Source organism: Leishmania panamensis, assembly GCF_000755165.1.
Source record: "Leishmania panamensis strain MHOM/PA/94/PSC-1 chromosome 25 sequence".
Classification (NCBI taxonomy): Eukaryota; Euglenozoa; class Kinetoplastea; order Trypanosomatida; family Trypanosomatidae; genus Leishmania; species Leishmania panamensis.
This window is the reverse complement of record NC_025871.1, coordinates 815,889-833,589: the sequence shown is the minus strand read 5'-3', so window position 1 is coordinate 833,589 and position 17,701 is coordinate 815,889. Positions and strand designations below refer to the sequence as shown.

Below are 17,701 nucleotides of genomic sequence, written 5' to 3'. Positions count from 1 at the left end.
TGTCTGTCTGTGAAGAGGGGGCGCCTTTACATAGTCACTTCCCTCGTCGAACAAAGCGTGGAGGCGTTGAATAAGGGCAGGGTGCAAAGCGATCATAAGTCGCATATGCACAACGTGAATAAAACACAGAAAAGTGAAAGCAACGGGAAAAGGTAACAGGCGACGGCAGTAGCAGCGACACAACGGAAGAGAGGGGGGCGAGTCGGACACGCACACTCTTGATGTCGAGCATCAAGACCAAGGTGGAGCTGGGCAGGTATAGCCTGTGTGTGGGTATGGGTGTGATTAAGTACAACAGAGAGAGCGGTGATGGCCCTTCTGCCCGCCCCCCCCCGCTCACGCTTTCTCTCTTCTCGAAGTTCCGTCTTGCACAGAGGCACACATTCATCCTCATATTTTTTCATTTGGTTTCGTGTCCGTGGGCTACTCCCTTGTCGACCTCTTCAAATGTCTCTGCAGCACGCGATCGCAGCACGCCGGCTCCGGGCAGTACCATGAAGTGGTCGAAAGAGTCACATAGTTGCGCAGCACGTTATCCGTGATGCCTACGCAGTGCACATGGTACCATCGGTAGCAACCGGCGCACCGTACCACATCACCATCCACCGCCTCTGTAGAGGTGGGGCAGCACTTGAAAGTGCCAAGAGGGAACAAACGAGGTCGGCTTCCCTGCGCAGCTAAACAGTTGGCGCACACGTATAGGCCATCCTCTGGGACGGAGCGGGTAGTGGCAGAGTGGGCACAGAAGCTACAGCGCGTCACGGGAAGAGCCGCCGATGCAGGAAGCTCTGCAGCGGCGCTGTCGGCCGCGGCAGCAGTCCGGTTGTTCCCGCCGTTGTTGCTGCTACTTGCGCCAATCGGCGAGGGCCGTGTGATCTCTTCCACTGCGTCCTCCAGCATCCCATCAATGCCCTTCACCTCATGCTGGAAAGGTGACATCACCGCGAGTGCCGGGTCCATCCTTTTCTCTGCTGGTCTTCACAAAAAGTGAGAAGATGCGTTTGCGCAGATGTGGCGGATACACACACACGTATAGCTGCAGCGTGCGTGCGTGCGTAGAGGGCGGAAAGTGGGGGTGCCAACGTGTACTCGAGTGCGGCACCAGTGGTGGCAAACTCCGTCAGAGAAACGTATCCGCACAGAGACACATAGAGGAGAAGGGGTGCAGAGAAAGGCAGGAGAGGAATGAGGGAGGGAGGGAATCAACAGAAAGAGTACGCAGTTGTAAGAAGTGATGATGCAGCTCACTGGGTCGCACGTTCTTCCATGACACCCACACACGTGCGTAGACGCATGTAGATGTGGAGAGAAGAGAGGAAATGGGAGAAGTTGGAATACCTTCGTTCACATGAAGCGAAATGTCGTACCGAAGTAGACGTGAGGTGCGCCACCTCCCAGCGAGACAGCCGCTCCTGTGGGTATGCGACACCACATCCGCCCACCACCAGCACCCACTACGACATCCGTAGCAACTAAATACAAAGTCGTTCATTCTTGTTCTCATGAGAATGGGGCGTACGACCTCTTCCCTCTTTCCCTCGACAGCGGCACATGTCTCCCCAAAAGGCGTACCCCCTCACCCCCGCGCCCTTCCCTCTCACTACACGCATGTATGCGTGTAGTGAGAGGGACAAATGAGACGGTGATGAAGGTGGAGGAAGAGGCGTGCGATGGAAAAGAAACACAAACATCGAGCCCACTAAGCAGCCAGAGAAAAGGGAAGGGGAGAGATAGGCACGCACAGACCCGCAACAGCGCCTTCTGATGCGGAAGACGGAGCCTCCGAGAGCATGGCAGAGGGGAGGGGGGGGGGGCAAAGAGGTGAGGAGGTAAAGAGGGTCACACACACATACGGTCGTTGTCCCCGACATTGCTTTTTCGAAAGCGCGATCGCCACTATCTCGCATGACCCACGGAGGCGCACACAGCTAGAACTGCCCACTTCAACACAAAGAGAGGTACGCTGACGTGCAAAGACAGACTGGCGAAGCAGGGACGGCGGCAAAGCACAACACTACGAGCGGATATCCTGTGCAGCTTACGCAGGGGCGCAGCTGTGCACGGCTTGGCCGCACTTTGTGCAGCGGAAGGAGCCGGTGGAATGACTGTCGAGTAGTCGACTCTTGATGCAGTAATAGCAGTAGCGGTGGCCGCAGTTCGACCGCTGACACACCGTCGGTAGCTCATGGCACGCGCTGCACAAATTCTCGTTCATTGAAAGCGACGCCGACGACGACGCAGCAAAACTAAGGCTTTTCAGGAGTCTCCGGAAGTACCGTCCCAGACTGAGAGCGCTGAAGAGCGACATCCACGTCTGCCACTGCACGTGCTGATTCATATAGAGCAAGTTTGTGAAGCGCGCCATCCGTTGCGAGCCGTAGACGAGACGGAGAGACAGGATGCGCTCGACGAGGGTGCGGTACTGCCCCGTCATCAGGAAATTGAAAGTGTTAGCAAGAGAGAGCAAAGACCACATTATGACAGCGTACCGGAACGCCTTGGCGATGCGGTACCGCGCCGTCGTAGCAGGCTCGTGCTCCCACCTAGCCTCCAGTACCTTGCGTTGCACCTTGCGGGTTACATACGGCATCACAAGGGTCATGATCGCGTGCACCAGCAGGAGTCGGCGGGATGGGGCGAGGCTAGGCAAGATCGACTTCGTGTTCTGCAGAGTCAGCAGCCGCGCTCGCTCCTCATCGCGAAGGACTAGGTTTTGCAGGCGGTCCCCGATGGACTGCCCCGTGCGCCACATGGAGAGACGGTACAGCAGGGCATCCAAAATAAGCACCAGCTCCTCCTGATAGGCGAAGCGAAAGTGCTGGAGGGGCGGGATGTCGAACACCTGGAAGAGAGCCGTGCGCAGAATCTCCACGAGCTCTTGCTGCAGCACAAGCGCATCTAGCTGGAAGATACGCAGGACATGATCCTTCGGGAAGATCGAGAAGGCGTTGGAGGACGGCAGCAGCGCCTGCTGCTTCGACACCGTGTCAATCGTGTACTGTGCGTCGACCGCGTCTCCGAGCCACGCCATGATGCACGGAATGAGTCAAGCAAGAGACGCAGCGAGGCACTCAAAGAACAAGTATAGAGGAACTTACAAGCTCAAAGAAGCGCAGACAGCCTCACACTCAATACGACGAGACAGCAGACTAAGACACAAACTAGTCGCTCCCTTTTTCCAGCAGCAGTGGGTGTAGTGGTGATTATATCGTGGGCAAAAGAAAGGAAAGGGAGTCAGCGAAAGGGGAGAGAGTTTGAGTGCAAAGACAGCGGGAGAGAGAAAGAGAGAGAGAGAGAGAGGGCCGCATCGCAGGCGCAGGAGAGGCAACCACACGAAGAGGAGTAGCAGCGCAGAGCCATGAAAGCAGTACGATTTGGAGTGCACGTCAGGCAGGCTGCCGCAAAGGAGAATGAGAGGGCGGCGAAAGGAAAAAGTAATGGTCCCCCTACACACGCACGTGGGCACAACCACCTTCGCCTTCTTTTCCGCTTGACCCCCCCCCGTCCCGCCTCCTTCCTCCCGCTTTGACCCGGAGGGGGAAATGGCATTTGATGGTACCCATTACTAACAGCCCTTTGGGGTTTATGCTGTTTCGCTATTCGCCTGTATTGTCTAAAGAAAGACAGGTTCGTAGAAGGCACGTGTCTGTGTAGGTGTGCGTGGGGGGGGGGGGGGGAATGGCGCACTGTAACCACGCAGAGAGAAGGATGAAGAGAGGGCCAAAGAAGACATACAAAACGGCAACGAGCGAGAGATAGGTATACATGCTTGTGCAGTGCAAACGACACACATTCTCACACCTATTTCCCCCCCCCCCCTTGCAGACACATAGACCATCACGCGTCACTATACAGAGACAGACAGACACACACACACACACCTACCGACGAGCAACGGCACACGCCCCTGCGCTCCCATCTTCTTGATTCGGGTTTAGTGGCACTGGGTTTACGTGCGCACCTGTGCGTGGACTGATGAGATTGTGCAAGGATAGAGAAAGCAGCACGAGGAGGTCTCTCTATGGGCAACTGGCGGCAAGACGCGGCCTAATGTCGCATGTAGTCAGATAAGAGCGTCATTGGCCGACTACGGTTGAGAAGTTGTTGATCGACCTCAAACTCCAGGCGCTCTGCCTCGCGCATGCACTTGGTGTGGATCTCGCTAGTCCAGCGCCGCTCCTCTTCACGGAGCTCCTCCAAGGTTCGTTGCAGCTCAACATCCATGCATGCAATCCGCTCGTTGATGGCTTGATTGCTCGCCTTGACCTTCTTCAGGTGATCATTCAGCTGCTCCACCCCCGCCGCCGCCTTGTCCTGCGCGCCGACTACTAGGGCCTCCACCCGCTCCAGCTCCTCAAGCATGGCCTGGTGCCACGCCGCTCTGTTCTCCTTCGCTGTGCGGCGCGTCTCGTCAACGCGGCTTTGGATGCGCTGCATGGCGTCGCTCAGGTCATCCAACGACTTGCCACGCTGCACCTCCTTGCGAGCCTCCATGAGCCGACGCAGCTGCAGCAGCATCGCCTGCGCCTCATTTGGTGTGGCTGCCTGCTCAATCAGTGCATCCACACCGTGCAGGAGGGCGCCAATAGGGGGCTGATTTGTGTAAGGCACCACAGCAGCAGTTGTGGCACTCTCCAGCCGCGCCTTCTTCCTCGCGGTGTCTATATCACCGGAAGCCTCACATGGGGCAGCGGCAGCGGCACCGGATGCAGCAGTCGCTGTGGAAGACAAAGGCTTGTGAGTCGCCCATTCCACCTTGCCAGCTGGCTTCGCTGTTGAGTCCGGGGAGCGCGGCGCTTGAGGTGGAAGGTGGTGGTGCTGTTCCTCTTTCCGCGCCTGCAATGCCTCCACGATCCACTGCCGCACCGGGGACTGCTTGAAGGTGGCGAGGTCCTCTTGGGCCATGTAGAAGGTGACGGTGTCCATCCCAGCTGTGCGACTCAGCAGCAACTCCAGCTTGACGGGGAACTCCTCCAGACGTACAATGACGCGACCGTCGCGGCCGAGAGTGATGGACCGGATGATGCGGTACGGTATGGTTATGTTGTCGGCGTTGGCGGTTGTGACCATGACAATCACGTAGTTAGGCGTAAAGTACGCATTAGTGGAGCTTGTCAGAGTCGTCTCGGCGGCCACAACTTCCTTCAGCGGGTAGCGCAGCACCTGCGCGCGGCCTTCGTTGAGGTGCTCAATCAGCAGCGTCATGCGAGAGAGTAACGTGCCGTCGTTGGGCAGCGCTCGCAGTTCCTCGATTGTAGCTAGCGGGAGAGACCCACCGAGGTGTGAGAAGACGTCTTTGTTCTGCCGCGACACGCGGAACAGCAGCTCGACGCACTGCAACTGGAAGAAAACGTCAACGGAGGCGGCGCAGCAGTCTGCGACGAACTTCCACGATGCCAGACGCTGCTTGTTCTGCTTTGACCCCTTCACGAGGTTGATGAGAGCTGTCGCCGTGCCTCGCTGCACATGGAAGTGCCGGCGCGCCTCCTCGGCGTTTGAGTACGCCCGCTGCAATACTTTGGCAAACCCGCGCATAAACACCGCCCCGCACTTGTCCTTCAGCGCCGCGCCATCGCATAGGCTGCTGAGTACTTGGATAAGCTCGACGGTGCCGGCGCTGTGCAATGGCAGGGCCTCCTGCTCCACGACCACTTTGAAAATGGAGTGCATTGTCTGCAGCAGGGAGTCGTTTTGCACTACGGTGCGAATCCCCTCTTCAAAGGAGGCCTCACTGTGGGCAAAGCCCTCAGAGAAAATCTTGAAGAGGGCGCAGAATGCGTTTCCGTCCTTGGCTGAGAGCGCCTCCTCTGCTCGCAGCAGTATGTACGAGCTCTCAAAGAAGATGCTCTGCACTTCGAGCTCGTCCAGCGGCTCTGGACGGCGCAGGACGGCGTCCACGGCATCTGGAATGGCGCTGAGGGGCTGCTCGACAATGTCGTGCATGTTAATGCGGTTTTTGGTCGGTTGGCGGGGCATGATAACGACGGTAGGCGTGCCGATATGTATTAGAGAGCAGGTACGTGTGTGCACAGCTCGAGATGCGGCTGGTGATGACGCCTCTGTCTATGTATGTACCTATCTGGGGGAGGGGGAAGGGGGGTATATGTCAGGCGTAGTACCTCTGTCTATGTGTTTATGTGTGGCTATGTCTGTCTGTCTAATGAGTAGCGCTGCTTAAATGTCACCATGCAGCTCTGCCCCGCTTTCCACCTTCACTTCTCTCGTTCCGTTTTTACTCCACACCCTCGGAAGGTGTGGCCTCTCATACACGCAGGGCGCCGGAAAGGCGAAGAGCTGATGAGGCAGACGTGACACAGTGAGAGGCGAAACACTAACGGAAGAAAGCACAGAGTGAGGTGTGGGCCAAGACGCCGAGCAAAGTTTTTATGTCTGCTCTAGTGGGTGTGCGTGTGTGGGTGAGTGCTATTTCCTCATGATGACTTCCAAGATCGGAAACAAAATCATCCAAAGAGAGAGGATAGAAAGTGCGCGATAGAAAGCGGAAGAATGTGGAGAAGGGAGAGCTGGAGGAGGGATGTGTTCCATATCAACACCCAGGCTATACAAGTGCCCACACACGCGCACGCGGCTTCTGTGAGGAGGGAGGGCAGCAGCACTACACACCGCCTTCCTTTGCTGTAGCTTGCTGAGTTTGACTGTTTGGCTGTGTCAGTATTCGTCCGCTTCGCTGATCCCAGCGGAGTGTTGGCCACAAGCAGCTGCAATGCACAGAACAACATAGAGAAAAGAAAGCTGGTGAAATCCCTAAGGTAGAAGGTGACGAAATGACGGCGATGTGTCACGGTGGAGGGAGCAGGAGGGCGGAAGAGGAGGAGGATAGAGAGAGAGAGAGCAGCAGCCTCCCCTTATACCGCGCCTGCGTCATAGTCGGCCATAGTACAGGCGAAAACAGAGGGAGAAAGTGCCTACTAACGCCCTCGCCACTCACAGCTGCAACTACCTGTACATGCAGCAGAGTTCACTCGTCATGCCAGACAGGTCTCGCAATACCGCCACGCTGCTAGGCACGGTGCGCGACGCACGTTGAAACAGCAGCAGTTTCCGCGAATCGTCTATGCGAGCGTCGATGAGACCCAGTAAGATGGCACTCGTGCATAACTCCTTGCACGGCTGCTCTTGCAACTGCAACCGAGCACCGAGCTCCAGAAGCGACAGCGTGCCAAAGCTCTTGGAGTAAGAGATGAGGTAGTTGGTGCGCAGCTGGAACATCATTGGCTCCACGTAGGGCGCAAACTCCGCGTCTTTTGTGAAGCACACCGCGTTAGCAGGGGCGCGCAACACGTGCAGAAAGGTCGATATGTCCAATGCGATGAAGGCTTGCCAGAGAGCACGTACTGGGCGAACGGACGAGTGATTCGCCAGCGTCTCCTCCTGCGCAAACACGTCCGTGGGAGTCCCATCCATAATGGCGGCGAGCACTATATACTTGATCACGCTGTACTGCTGCGCACAACCGCTCTCTGTGTGGCAACGCAGTGCCAAAGAGAATGCGCGGTGAGCTGCGGCCCAGTCCGCGTCGTGCAGGAACAGGTGCCCAGCCGACTCCATGACACTGCCAATCATGCGCAACGACGGCAGCGCCGCCTGCACCCTGTCTAGCTCATAGTAGGCACGACGCAGCTCTGCGTAGCGGCTGAGCTTGCGATACACAGTAAGCTGAAGGCTCCGGATGTGGTACACAGAGTTGGTGTTGACCTGGGCTGTGGTAACACCGGATTCATCGCACTTCTGCAGCGCCGCCTGCAAGTCCAGAAGAGCCTCCTCGTACTTGGCTTCCTCTACAAAAAGGGTGGCACGGCGCAGGAGGGTGGGCACTATGACATCCCGATAGGACTCTGGTTGCGCGGTAGCCACCTCCAGCGTAACATGCAGGGTACGCCCTCGCCACTCTGCTGGCACCTGCTGGCTCTCCTCGGTGAACTTGAGCATTGCCTTCGCCACCGCAGCAGCGCCAATGTCAGGGTGGGTAAAGTGCACGACCCGCGTGTAGTAATCCGTCATAGCGTCGTACTTCTTCGCGATACGAGAGGCACGCGCGAGCATCCTCAGTGCCTTGAAGGTCCACTTCCCGTGCTCGTTGTCTTCGGTCATGACCTCCTGCAGGCACCGCAGGCTCTCCCCCACGTTGCTTTGCATGAAGCTCTTACCATCCACATACTTGACCTCTAACGGGTCCACGTCGACCACTTCGTCGGCGCTGTTGTCGTAGTACTCGTCGTAGCCCCCGTCATCATCGTAGTAGTAATCATCCTCCATTGTCCGCGTGCTTGCCTTTGATATTTTCCTATTTTCCTCTCGGCATCAGATCCACAAGGAAGAAGGAGCGGTAAGAGAGCAAAGAGAAGAGAGCAAGACGCGGCTAGTGCCTCTTACCCCCCTCCCCCTCCCCCTTGCATACAGTCTTCTCAGACAAGTGTGAAGGGAGAGAAACCAAGGCCCAGAGCAGCCGACGATAGGTGCTGCGCAACAGCCAAGCAGCACGGAAGAGAGCACCAAGCTAAACGGAGCCCACTCTGTCACCATACGCGAGAACGTTGACGCACAGAATCGCACGAGCACAAGCACAACCTCACGTAGGGTGGGAAACTCCGAAGTAACACAGTTGAGGAGTAGCAGGGAAAAGTCAGGAGGAAAGGTGGGCAATGAAAGAGTAAACGCAACCGACACAGAATCAACACAGAGAGAAAAATCTGCGGAATGGGAGTTAGGGAGAGAGGCCTGTGCGCTTGTCTGCGTGGAGGTATGTACGCATGTTCCGTGTGTCTGTGTATGACTGTGTACCACGCTCTGCGAGGAGACGACGCACGCACAACGAGGTACGCCACACAACGGAGGAAGATAAGAAATGGGCGTGCAAAGAAAGAGAGACGATCGAAGCAGAGGCACGCCAAAAGAACCAGCGCGCCCACTGCAGGAGGGATAAGATGCCACCAGCACTGCTACGGCTGGGGAGAATAACAAGGAAGGGGCTGGAGTGTCGCATGCTTCTCTCACCACGGCGGCAGAAAACTTGAAGCAGACGTGCACAAGAAGGCATGAACTCAGGCCCCTCTACCCTGTCACCGGTACTGCGCGAGCAACGCGCGGAAGGAGTCACAGCCATATGCACAGCGTGTTGCACCCCCCTCCATGCACGTGAGAAGCTGAGAGCGAGCTTTCACGATACGTCGATTGACATCCTCGCCAGAGTAGCGTAGAGAGTATGTGCAAGTACACGGGAAACGGCTGTGCGAAACGTCAAAAATGTGCATCTCGCAAAAGGCCGCCGCAGCTGAGCTTTATCACGGTGTATACATGAGAACTACGGGATGCTCACATGCTTGCTTTTAAGTCCGGCTGCTACTGCAGCTGCTCCCGCTGTAGCTCCAACCCTCCAGTACAAGGAGGGCGTGCATGTGTGTGTACAGACATTGTTGTTCTCCGTCTTGTCGGAACTACATGAAAGGGCAACAGAGAAGGAAAAACAGAACAAAGGGCGAAGTCGGCTAGACCACAGGCGAAGAGAGAGTCTATCATACATCTGGAGGGAAGGCGAGATAAGTGGAGCTGTCTCCTCAGACTCCTCAGCACCCCACCCCCACCCCCGTCTACGCGCATACAAGCAAACAAAAGCGTTGACAAACCACGAGTAGAAGCAGGGAAACGGCACCCCCATCACGCCCACCCACTCACACACACACACACATACCAATACGGAAGGCACGCACTCAACTCTGAGGGCACGTGTACACACACGGACATGGAGCAACAAACAACAAATTCGAACAAAAGTTCGGGTGCCCGCTACGAGCAGCCAAACCGCTCCGCCTCACCCACGCGCCGATGGGCTCACCGTCGATATCTGCACCGCAATTTCCATTCGTCAGTTGTTGTAGATGCAACTCTCATAGGTGGGCACCATGTACTTGATGTTGATGTACGCGTCCTCACCACCGTGCTGCTCTAAGAGCTGCAGCGTCTCATTCACCAAGTCACCCACATCATCGCGGTTGCGCTGACCGTAGTCCATGGCGTCGCTTCGGCTGCGCCTCTTGTGGATGCTCTTGAAGAGGTTCAGCACCGGCAGGATCTGTCGATAGTACGGCACGAGAGCCTCGCCTATGAGGTCGTTGCTGACGACAAGCTGCTGAAGAATCCGGAGGGTTGCACAGATAATGTCCGGATGGCGCGTGTTCAACGCCGTCTTGATGGGGATGATCAGCTGCGGGATGGTGGGCAGGATCTTGGGCCCGCCCCTCTCGAGCAGGTCAAGGCAGCCCTGGCGAGCCAGAAACATGTACGGCTCCTCCGTCTCACGGATGCCGTCAAAGAAGATGGGGAGGTAGTGATGGTAGTCTAGCTTCTCCACCTCCACCTTCCAGTCTACGGTGGGGCGGCTGCCGTGGCAGATCGCGATGGGCAGATCGCCGCGGTCGTACGAGCGGCGAAACTCCGTTGGTGGGATGAGGCGCTTCTTGAAGGCGCCAGCCTTGGGTGGGGCGCTCTTGCCGCATCCCCTCTCGGAAAAGGCGGCATCCGGCGCATCGCGCGGGCGACCTTTGCGCAGCGAGCTGCTCGCACCACCGTATCCGTGCTTCGTCCCAGCGTAGGGGAAGCGCACGCCCGTCACTACCGCATTTGTAGCAGCCGCTTCTCCGGCCGGTGCCGCAGCACTCTGAGCTTGCGCAGACTTCTTGGGACCGCAGCTGGTGGAAACAGCGCCAAAGGGACCTGCCCCGGCAGCCCTGTTGTACTTGCGCACAGAATGATCCCTCTTGGTGCCCTTCACGATGGGTTGGATATTGTAGCTGCTCATGGCGACACAAGGACTCCCGTTTGGGGGAAGGAAAAAAAGAGGGAAAAACGAGAGCGGGAGAGTGCGCTGCAGAACAGGACAGCGATCCAAGGGGAGGAGGCGATTCCTTCTGCGTTTCTCTTTCAGGCGGTTTACGATCGAGGCCGTGCAGGCGTTGTTGCTTTCGCGCAGGTGTATGGGGAAGTCAGTAGGAAGGAGAAGAAAACGATACGTTTGATGCGAGTAGCTCAGCAGGCCCCTTAGTGTGAGTACGAGCATTAGCTGGAGGAAGAAGGCTTGGAGGCGCATAAGCAATGCGACATAGAGAAACGAGTCGGCACCACCACGTCAAACGTCGCTAAAGGTCTCTTTCTTCCACAGCCTGCCACGAGGTCATGGTGACCACCTGTTGGCGCTTGACTACGCCTGTGTACGTCTGTATATGTTTGCATATACGCGTGGGAAAGGCGCAAAGCAGTGGGCAGCTTTGCGCAGTTGTGTATATGGACGTGGATACATGTGTGTTGCAGGCACTCACGAGAACAAAAAGAAAAGGCGTGTGCCTCTTTTCTTTAAGCTCAGTGTTAGAGGGAATGAGAAGCAGCAGCAGTGATGCTTTCCAGATGTCTGTCTGTCTTCCTCGGCATTTGCCATGTTTCTCTTAATCGTCTTATGCAAATTGTTGTTGCCTCCACGGGGAGGAGGCGCGCCATTGTCGCCAGTCATCACCTCCTCGCGGAGAAATAGTAGAGAAATCGCCTCTTGAACACCCTCGCGACAGAGGCGGCACACACACATCAATCTCACCACATACACTGAAAAACGAGAGAACGAGTCACCTGGCAAACAAGCGGCCACGCAGATTCGCCTCACTCCGCAGCGTAGCCACCGCCGTCCTCTACCTTTTCGCCCATGAGTGCAGCCACATCCGTGCCCTTGGCGGCCAACTGCTTCAGCTTTGCCTTGTGCTTATTGCTACGAATGTGCTCCTTGTACTGGTTCTCGGACTTGAACTGCTTCTTGCACGCAGGGCAGTTGAACAACGTCACTACCTCGTCATCATCCCCTCCTAGCATGGCAAAGCCAGCCTTGTGCACGCCGGCACCGCCGTTGCCGCGCATCATCTCCTTCGTCTGCCGCTCCTTCTCATAGAGCATCTCCAACGTCGATCCATCCATAGCCTCACCTCGTGCCGCCCGCTCTGCCTCCTCGCGGGCCTCGCGCTCCGCCGCCTCAGCCCAGACGCGCTCGTTTGCCTCGCGGCGCCGCCTCAGACGCTCGATCTCCTGCCACTCACGCTCCTCGCGCTTCGCCTTCTCCTCCTCCTCCTGGCGATCGAGCTCTGCCTTCACACGTGGATCGCGACGGTACACGAACTGCGCAAGGCTTTGCACTGTGCGCACGTACTCTTTCTTGGCGCCGTCGCGTGCCTTGCTGTTAATGCGGCCAGCCATGCGGCGGGAGTAGCGATCCTCCATCTCATTCACCTTATATTCATCCTTCCAGGCGAATGTCTTGTAGGTGCTGAAGTTGCGCCAGTGTCCGTAGAACTTCTGAATATCCGCCCAGTCGCTCGTGCGTGTGCCAAAGCCAGGCCATGACTTTGCGCGGGAGTCGTAGTTGGACTCCTCCTCGATTAGCATGTCGAACACCTTGTTGTAGACAGTGTAGAACCCACTTTCACCGTCATCAAAGTCGTCGAAGCAGCTCGTGGTGAAATACTCGTACAGATTCACTTCGTCCGGGTCACCTGCGCCATCGCCACCACGCAGGATTGCCTCGCGATGGGAGTCGTACCAGGCCCGCTCGTCGGCGTCGCTAAGGATTGAGTAGGCATTTTGAACTTCTTTAAAACGTGCAGCGGCCTCTTCCTGATTGTCGTAGTTCTTGTCGGGGTGGTACTGGAGTGATTTCTTTTTGTAGGCGGCGCGCACCTCATCATACGTGGCCTTCCGCTCCACCTCAAGCACCTCGTAGTAACAACGAATGCGGCCCTCCCCCATCCTCTTGGTTGTGCTCAAGACTTCTGCTCTGCGAGCAAAAATACGCAACACGCAGGAGAAAGACGAAGAGGAAATAGCGAAGAAGGCGAAAACAGGCACAGCTGAGCATTACATCAAAACGAAGCACGGAAGCATCGTCGCAGGCGCAGGTGGTAGGTGAGGCGTTCTGTTCATCTGGCTCGATTTGCGTAGTAAACGAAGCTGGTGCTTCCAGCAAGCATGTGAAACGACAGAACCAAGTCCTGTTCCCCTGTCTGCTATGAAGTAGCTGTTGCGCACTAGCGAAAGAACAAAGAGAATGCATAAAGAGAAAGAAGCGCACAGCATGCGGAACGTACAGAGGGCCGATGCCTCTACCGAGACGGTTCAAACGGAAGCAACGATCGAATCATGCGATTTCCGCTTATAAGGTCTGTGGCACCTATAAAGAGGCGATGAGGTGTGGCACCGCTGGAAAGTCGCTCCTCTACAAAGCGCAGTGCGCTCACCTCCGAAGCTGTGATTCCGCCAATAACAAAGACAATAGCCGCCTTTGTTGTGGCGGCAACCTCTACGTCATTCAGCAGCTCCTTCTTTTCACCAGGGAGTAAACTCACTGCATCGTCCTCCGCGTCCCAGGCTTGTGGATTCCGTAGCAGAGTGTCTACCATGCGGACAAGAGGAGGTGCGTAGCCTCTATAGGCGTACGCAGTGTCATTCGGCTGCTCATCAGCCACTGATGCATTCCAGGTTTGAAGCTGTTTGAAAACACTTCGGTAGCTGCTTCCCTTTCCACTTTGTACACAAAGGAGGCCGCACCTCTCCAGCAGGAAAAAGGTAGTGATTACGTGCGGAATGCCATAGGCCAACATCATGTTCTCCTTGAGGCTGAGCAACTCCCTCTCGCGCAGGCCACCGTTGACAAGGGACAGAAGCGCGAGTAGGCGGAGAACATTCTCAAACTTCTCCTTCCGAAATACAAGATCCTCAATGTACTTCAGAGTATCGCTTTCACTGATCTGTTGAATGATGTTCTGTTCAATCAAGATACGCTTCCTGAAGTCCGTGCTTTGTGTTGTCTTGCTGATTTCAGTGGCAACGTTGGTATGAATCCCAATCAAGCGATGCATTTCCTGCATCTCTGGGAGGCCTTTCATAAACTCCTTCAGCTCCTTCAGATGATGAACCTCCTTACGCTTGTCATAGTTTTGCTTCACCCACAGGGATTTTTGGTAAAGCACAGACCCCACTCCTGCGAAATTCTTGTCTCGAATCTCAGCAAACATTCGGTCAGTGCTGTTCAGAAGCACCCTCTCGCTCGCCCCCACACCGGAACTCTCGCCCAGGCTGAACGGAAATTGTGCCTCACAGTTCTCAATGTTGTACAGCTCGTCAATAAGCCCCTCGTACGTAAGCTGCGTCATCAACGGCGTGATGAAGTCCACAGAACGATCGATAATGATGAGTGTCTCTACTTCAGAGGGAATGTCAGTAATAAAATCGTTCCCGATGTCATTCTGCATCCGCTGAAGAAGCTGAACAACCTTAGCAGCATGGCTGCCCTTTCCTCGGATGTGCCGAATGGCACCGAAGCGGCCTGTCTGGAGCTTGAGCAAAAGCCTGGCAATCCAGGTTAGGTTGCTCAAGTCACCCTCTGCAAACACTGATTTGAACGACAGTGGCAGTTCCATCGTAAACACTTTCTCCTCCAGAAAAACGTAGTCTAAATCAAGACTTGCAATGTGTAGAGTGGGAAATCTTTGGGAGAGCTTGAACTCGTCCTCCATCACCTGCTCCGCAATCAGCGTCTTTTGGGGAACATAGAGAATTGTCGGCTTCGCACTTGGAAATCGCTGAGTATAGGAAAGCAAGTGAACGACGACAGAACGCACGTTACTCAGGTCTGGATTCAGTATGTACACAACATTGTCAGCTGAAACGTAGTTAATGGTATTTTGAAACAGGAAAACGCCAACGACTCCTTTATCGCGACCGAAGTCCCGTGCCGCAATTCCTAAACGATTGAGAGCGGAGAGAATGTGCTGCTCGATAAAAACAATGGCGGTTCCATGACCCTCGTACACCCTGCTAAGAGTGCTTAGAAACTCCTGCTTGGGAACTTGATTCGCTCCCTCAACGAAGTAAGAAGTGTCATTGGGGAGTGTCATTCTTTGTCGCTGTTGTTGCTGATTCAATTCCCTGACCGGCCAAAAAAAAAAACGTTAACCGTCCTACTACAAACAAAACTAAGTCGATTACTTACTACGAAAAGAAAAAAGTAAGTTAGTAGTAGGAAGGAAGGACGACGAACGGACCCGACCGTAAGTTAATTAGTAGTAGTCGTACTTTAGTTAAGGAAGGACGAAAGCAAGTAGAACGACGACAGAACGCACGTTACTCAGGTACTGGATTCAGTATGTACACAACATTGTCAGCTGAACGTAGTTAATGGTATTTGTAAACAGGAAAACGCCAACGACTCCTTTATCGCGACCGAAGTCCCGTGCCGCAATTCCTAAACGATTGAGAGCGGAGAGAATGTGCTGCTCGATAAAAACAATGGCGGTTCCATGACCCTCGTACACCCTGCTAAGAGTGCTTAGAAACTCCTGCTTGGGAACTTGATTCGCTCCCTCAACGAAGTAAGAAGTGTCATTGGGGAGTGTCATTCTTTGTCGCTGTTGTTGCTGATTCAATTCCCTGACCGGCCAAAAAAAAAAAACGGTTTCCCGCTTACACAAAACAAATGGCATTTCTACAGAAAAGAAATTGATGAGAGAGCAGACGCCAGTATATGATGCTATTGAAGAGCGACCATGTAGTTGGAAACCAATGCGCAACAAGACCTGGAAGGCACGATGAGTAGCACCCCTCAGCAATGCCACAGCTGTGCATTGCAGATACGTGGTACAGCATGCTTAGCTTTCAAGAAAGGAGGGAAGAAGATAATAATAATAATAAGCGATGCCCACGTATTCTATGTGTAACCATGAGCTTCTATTGCTGTGGAACCTCAGTTAGTCGTTTTCAACATGCTATGTAAATTTTTAATAATGGCTAAATTGCTTTTTTTTTTACGTACTGGTAATCCAGCGGACACTCCCGACAAGCAACGTTAGCTTTTCTGACGGAAACGTGAAATGGGTGCTTGTCAGAAAGCAAACGCCAGTCGGGTCGATTGTTTGCACCCTTGCATATGCAACAGGCGACGCCTGAAGTGCACTACCCGACTTTGGCGAGTAAAGTGCACCAATGCAGCCAACGATACCCTGTAGCTCCTCCTTCGGGACTGGAGACAGCACTACTTGTCCATGCTCCTCTTTAAGAATGAGTACGTCGATACTGTTAAATGGCTTTGACCACTGTGATGGATGCAGGTCTACTGCTCCAGTGCCGAGAAAGTAGTCGCTGTATTTCAATGGCATCACTGCATCGGCATTAACTGGGGGCACAACACTAAAGTTGTGCGAAATACGATCTATCTTCACGTAGTTCGACAGAGCTGTGTTCCCGCGGTCGTGTCGCAGATAAAGGGTGTGAAACAGGTCATCATCCCCGAGGCAAAGTACGTTGGAGATGTCGTACTGTTGTATCAATTCGCTGATAACATTCATTCCAGCGCTACCATGAACCTCTGGTAAAAGGATTATTGCACCACTGAAGCCGTACAGGTCATGTGAGTGTATCAGCAGCCGTTCGCGAACGCAGTTGAGAAGAAGCTTTGAGAAGTGCACATACGCCGCCCCCGTAAAAGCCTCCCCCAGTTTATTGAAGGACTCGACTTCTGTTGTGCCTACAAAATACGTTGTGCTCACAAAGGAGAGCGCCATGATCTCATCCAGAGACAATGGATAGTCCACAATGGCAGCCCCGATTGATCCAGGCAAGCCAACCATCTGCTGCACTCCTGGATCCATATCTACCAAGATTGGCTTCCAGCCGGCACGCGCGGCATAGTTTGCTAGCGTACGTGCAACCATGATCTTGCCTGCTAGTTGCCCTCCGCATATCAGCATCATCGGCCCACAAGACTGGGTTTTCTCCGCAGCGACACGTTGTGTGTGCAGGACGCAATGATACTCCACTAAAGGACGCGTGATCGATTTCGTCGACGTACGAATTACACCGCGCAGCAACTGCTCAGAGCCTTCTATCCGGACGACACTTGTAGTCCATGCGAAAACATTCAGAGTGACTCCAGGCAGGAGGTAGTAGGAGATATCCGTAACTAGGGGGCTGCCGGCGACATCGACTTGCGAATCTGCGGTGCCACTGAAAGGTTCCAGCTTGATTGACGCGGAGCACTTTGGCTCATTAGAAGGAACAGTGATGATGAGCTCCCCATCCGCTGGAATTGTCACTGAAATGCTCTTTGTGGAACTCTCTCCTCCTGGACGGATGAAGTTAGTCATATCCTCTGTACTTCTGTCAAAAAAGCTGCTGCACTTAGGATTCGGTGCTTCCATGCGAAGAAAATACAAAGTAACAGTCCACAAAAATGAACGATGATGATGCACTACGAAAGAATAAACGTCTGCAGCAGCGCACAATTTGACATTTCAGTGGCGCCGAAAAACATGTGAAAGAACGAAATGCCGCTCTGTTCTCAGCGCTGGAAACCAGCACCATTCATGAGATTAATTCTATAAAGGATATTGTTTGTTTTCAGTCTCTGGTGGGAAACTGCTTCATTTCAAACACAATTTTATCACACACTCCACGTGAGAACGGTGAAGGATATCGTGGGCTCCGGCGTGCTTCATAACAATCCCTCATCAAAGATATTCTCCTGAACTTTGTCATTGAGCAGACCAGCGGAAGGTACACATTTCAAGCGCACTCATCCCTCATGCTCAGCATTCTCCACCAACTACCTTTCTCATTCGCGACAGAGGGCGCCCCGGCGTAGTGCCCTTGCCTTGCC

At 54.6% G+C, this 17,701-nt stretch overlaps 8 protein-coding genes across 8 annotated transcripts; all 8 read right to left on the bottom strand.

Moving 5' to 3' along the window:
• Positions 1-423: 423 nt before the first annotated feature.
• On the bottom strand, positions 424-960 carry LPMP_252330 (hypothetical protein; the record flags this gene model as incomplete). Its single annotated transcript, XM_010701501.1, has 1 exon — positions 424-960. The coding sequence occupies one exon, from the start codon at positions 958-960 to the stop codon at positions 424-426; it is 537 nt and encodes a 178-aa protein (XP_010699803.1).
• A 1,078-nt stretch (positions 961-2,038) lies between these two features.
• On the bottom strand, positions 2,039-3,031 carry PEX2 (glycosome import protein; the record flags this gene model as incomplete). The annotated part of the gene is made up of 1 exon (XM_010701500.1): positions 2,039-3,031. The coding sequence occupies one exon, from the start codon at positions 3,029-3,031 to the stop codon at positions 2,039-2,041; it is 993 nt and encodes a 330-aa protein (XP_010699802.1).
• Positions 3,032-4,047: 1,016 nt separating this feature from the next.
• LPMP_252310 (hypothetical protein) lies at positions 4,048-5,976 on the bottom strand (the record flags this gene model as incomplete). Its single annotated transcript, XM_010701499.1, has 1 exon — positions 4,048-5,976. One exon carries the CDS (start codon positions 5,974-5,976, stop codon positions 4,048-4,050), a length of 1,929 nt encoding a protein of 642 aa, XP_010699801.1.
• Positions 5,977-6,957: 981 nt separating this feature from the next.
• Positions 6,958-8,277, bottom strand: LPMP_252300 (hypothetical protein; the record flags this gene model as incomplete). The annotated part of the gene is made up of 1 exon (XM_010701498.1): positions 6,958-8,277. One exon carries the CDS (start codon positions 8,275-8,277, stop codon positions 6,958-6,960), a length of 1,320 nt encoding a protein of 439 aa, XP_010699800.1.
• A 1,606-nt stretch (positions 8,278-9,883) lies between these two features.
• On the bottom strand, positions 9,884-11,104 carry LPMP_252290 (hypothetical protein; the record flags this gene model as incomplete). Its single annotated transcript, XM_010701497.1, has 1 exon — positions 9,884-11,104. One exon carries the CDS (start codon positions 11,102-11,104, stop codon positions 9,884-9,886), a length of 1,221 nt encoding a protein of 406 aa, XP_010699799.1.
• Positions 11,105-11,664: 560 nt separating this feature from the next.
• LPMP_252280 (hypothetical protein) lies at positions 11,665-12,798 on the bottom strand (the record flags this gene model as incomplete). Its single annotated transcript, XM_010701496.1, has 1 exon — positions 11,665-12,798. One exon carries the CDS (start codon positions 12,796-12,798, stop codon positions 11,665-11,667), a length of 1,134 nt encoding a protein of 377 aa, XP_010699798.1.
• A 353-nt stretch (positions 12,799-13,151) lies between these two features.
• LPMP_252270 (vacuolar protein sorting-associated protein, putative) lies at positions 13,152-14,945 on the bottom strand (the record flags this gene model as incomplete). The annotated part of the gene is made up of 1 exon (XM_010701495.1): positions 13,152-14,945. One exon carries the CDS (start codon positions 14,943-14,945, stop codon positions 13,152-13,154), a length of 1,794 nt encoding a protein of 597 aa, XP_010699797.1.
• Positions 14,946-15,851: 906 nt separating this feature from the next.
• LPMP_252260 (hypothetical protein) lies at positions 15,852-17,243 on the bottom strand (the record flags this gene model as incomplete). The annotated part of the gene is made up of 1 exon (XM_010701494.1): positions 15,852-17,243. The coding sequence occupies one exon, from the start codon at positions 17,241-17,243 to the stop codon at positions 15,852-15,854; it is 1,392 nt and encodes a 463-aa protein (XP_010699796.1).
• Positions 17,244-17,701: the final 458 nt, after the last annotated feature.